Source organism: Sinocyclocheilus anshuiensis, unplaced genomic scaffold (genome assembly GCF_001515605.1).
Source record: "Sinocyclocheilus anshuiensis isolate Anshui unplaced genomic scaffold, SAMN03320099.WGS_v1.1 scaffold85, whole genome shotgun sequence".
NCBI classification, from domain to species: domain Eukaryota; kingdom Metazoa; phylum Chordata; class Actinopteri; order Cypriniformes; family Cyprinidae; genus Sinocyclocheilus; species Sinocyclocheilus anshuiensis.
The window spans coordinates 14,393-17,889 of NW_015536800.1; the positions used below are offsets into that span (position 1 = coordinate 14,393).

At 37.9% G+C, this 3,497-nt stretch overlaps 1 protein-coding gene across 1 annotated transcript in view; it reads left to right on the forward strand.

The window, feature by feature from the left end:
* The first annotated feature begins 510 nt into the window (after positions 1–510).
* The window catches only part of LOC107656869 (neuronal acetylcholine receptor subunit beta-2), a 17,953-nt gene continuing 14,966 nt past the window's right edge, over positions 511–3,497 (forward strand). The window contains exon 1 of the mRNA XM_016444822.1: positions 511–1,157. Coding sequence (XP_016300308.1) covers positions 1,094–1,157 — 64 coding nt within the window. The 5' untranslated portion in view covers positions 511–1,093. The remainder of the gene's footprint in view (positions 1,158–3,497) is intronic.

Here is a 3,497-nt window from a genome sequence, read left to right on the forward strand (position 1 = left end):
CAAATGAGAATAGGGGGACATTTTTGACAGGTATGTGTGGGTCAGCAACGATATTGCTTAATGTAAAAACCTTAGTAAATTAATGTTAGTTAATGCATTATCTAATGTTAATTATGCAACCTTATTGTAAAGTGTTATACCACAATATTTTATGAACGTTTTGGAGCATCAAAGTTTTGATGGAATAGACTTTCAGTGGAGGGAAATAAATCTAATAAATTCTAATAAAAATTTCTAAATAAAAATTCGAATAAAAATAGTCAATATCTTCAAAAATATTATGGATAACAGAAATGATAACATCATTAATATGGCATAAATCTGAATGACAACGTGGGAATAAAACTTGGAAATAAGATAGACAGAATGGGTAAAGTGAAACATCTTTAAATTATCATGCTAAATGTTTCATTATGATGCCGCTTCCTTCACCTCGCTCGCGCTGTCTGTCACGTGGTCATCCCAGAGCGATGTCCCATATGAGGATGTAACTATTTCTCACAGATTATTGCACTGCATCCGAAGATCACTCTGCCAGGAAATCACAAAATAACAGTGCAATAATCTAAAAATATTGTCACTACCTAAGAATGTGAGCTTAAAATAGCAGCCGTGTGAGGGAAATTGAACAGTCTCATCGGAAAAGGCTAGTCAGTTCTCGCACTTCATCGCTTAAAAGTTTACCCGGAGCCGGAGTCTACTGTCATTTATTTTCTTGTTTGCAACATGTTTGCAAATGCAACAATGGTGTTTCTTTCTTGTTAAGACATGCGTACTGACTTGCTTAATGTCTTAAGCCTGCTTCAAATATAAACGCGCGTAATCTTATTGGATGGAGTCTTGCGCTTCTCTCGGCGGACTGGAATACATTGTATTAACGCGAGCAAAACATCTGTCGATGACTGGGAGACGGCTGCTGAATACTGAGAGAGGAAGAGCAAAGCCTGGAGCGCAGAGAATTAGCCTCTGTAGGGTTAAACACGATAGCACCCGTCCTGGAGAGGGCGAAGGATTCTGGAGGGTGATAGTGGCTGTGGACTGGACATCACTGTGAACCTTCACCCGGGACAGAGAGAGAAAGAGAGAGAGAGAAATGGTCTCCGTGATGGCATCAAAGTGGCTTTTATGTTTCTGCCTGCTTTTGCTGTGCGTGACAAGTAAGAAGCTATTGCATACTTGTATTCAAATAACCCTTTTTTCTTTGTTTTTGTTGTGTTTGTTGTATGGTTCGTCAAATATTCAGAAAATAAGCATGCAGTATTTTTTGTTACTGACATTGGTAACATTGGTGCTCTCTCTCTCTCTCTTCTAATGGAAGACTTGTTGATTAAGTTTATATTTGTTCACTGTGTAATATGTAGGTCAAATACAATTCTTTCAGTTTCCATGTTTCTTTCATGAAAGTCATATGTAATTTTTACACTGTTTGAATCTTGCGCTCTGCAAATCTATCATATTGCTTCAGAAGACTTGAAATATTGTGCTTGAGTTGTACAAACTGCTTTTGATGCTTTTATGATGCTTTTTTATAATTTTTGAATCTTGACAGTGCCTGGTCCCCATCCACTTTTTATTGTATGAAAGAGAGCAGCATGAACATACTTTACAACTTCTTCTTTTGTGTTCCATGCAAAAGTATTTGAAGTTAAGATGTTTTCCGAGCTGAATTATTATTATTATTTTTTGGTAGTCCATATGGCCATAGTCTCTTATTTTCAGTTTTAGAACGTGGCAGTAAATTGAGTAAAAATAGAGTTAAATGGAAGGCCATAGCAAAAAACGTCCCACTTGCTTTTTAAAAAAAATGAATGCCAGGGTTATATAACACAAAATGCAGTGATATAAATGTACAATAAATAATATACATAAAGAGAGAAAACATTTTCTATATTTACAGGCTAAATTAAGTCAAACTTTTAAAAGTGTCCATAGATTTGGATTCTTTTACTGTAATTCTGTAGATACATTGGTTTGGATTCACTTTATAAGCATTCTGTTTATTTTACAGAAATATTTTAAAAAATATAAGTCTTTGTGACTGTTGGTGTCCACAACCAGGCAGAAAGACTAGCCTATATACTGTCAACATCAATATCTTGAAAATGATCAGCTGTATATGTAACAGATCCGAAAATACAGAATTAAGATCAGTGTGCAGATATAATCTAATATAGACAGCATGTAATTTGGATTTATTTGCTATTTTCATTAAATTACATTTGCACATTGAAAAAAGATCATTGTAAATTGAACCAGAAGCAAGGGTGCAAAACAGCAACGATGATGTCACAAAATTGGCCATGCAATTGCTGTTAAAACAGTATACAGGTAAAATTTTATTTATATTATTATTATTTTTTTGTGTTGCGTGTTACGGTTATGCCTGTGTGATGTTATTACTATACAGTACTGTGGGATAATGTGAGGGATGAGAGCACTTAACACATCCATTAACATCAGAGCAAGCATGACAAAAACACACAACCTCTTCACAGGCAGTTCAGTCACATGCACATAAATTACAGCTCAGCTGAATAGCCACAAACACACATAAAGTGTAAATGATAGCTTCATGGCTTATTTCATCTTTAATTATCAGCTCTTTCAAGAGTTGTTGCTTATGTCGATGTGTCTTTTACACAGCCTTTTTGCTAAAGAGTTGCACAGTTTAGGAAAAGAAAAGGATCTACAGGCCTCATAAGTAAATATGAGATCACTGATGACATCAAGAAGAGTAAAGATGATCACTCTACTGTCTGTAGTATGACGTAAAGACTGGCTAACAGCCTAAAAGACGGCAACAGGGTCAGTGCTCAAACTGACCCATGTCTTATTGGTCAATAAACTGTAAGTGAACGATACATATCAATAGCACAATACAATTCTAAAATAAATCTAGGTCTATAAATCTATAAATAACCCAGATTTTTAATATCAATTGAATATCAATATATGTGACCCTGGACCACAAAACCAGTCTTAAGTCGCTGGGGTATATTTGTAGCAATAGCCAAAAATACATTGTATGGGTCAAAATTATTGTTCCCTTTCAAGGGACCTTCGAACTGCGTCCTCTAGGGGTTGCTATGGGGAACGCCTCGTCGTGACCCGTGTCTGAAGCATACATTGAAAAAACACCAACAACACGTTGGGCGGCGACAGGCTGAAAGACCTGGATAAAGGCGAGGGCCTTTCTCCTGATGAGGTAGCTGAGTTGCGCCGCACCACGGATCTCCGTGCTACTAAGCAGGCCGCCTCTGCTAGGGGCAGGTCCATGGCGGCTATGGTAGTGTCGGAGAGACATCTGTGGGTGAACCTGGCAGATATCGGGAAGAAAGAGAGGGGGTTTCTTCTCGATGCGCCGGTTTTGCCTTCCGTACTTTTGGCACCTCCGTTGAGACGGTGGTCGATAAGTTCAGGGAGGCAAAGGCGTGCTCAGCGGCCTTCAAAATCCTTCATTCCACGAAGGTCCAGGTCTGAGCCCGAACAACCCAGGG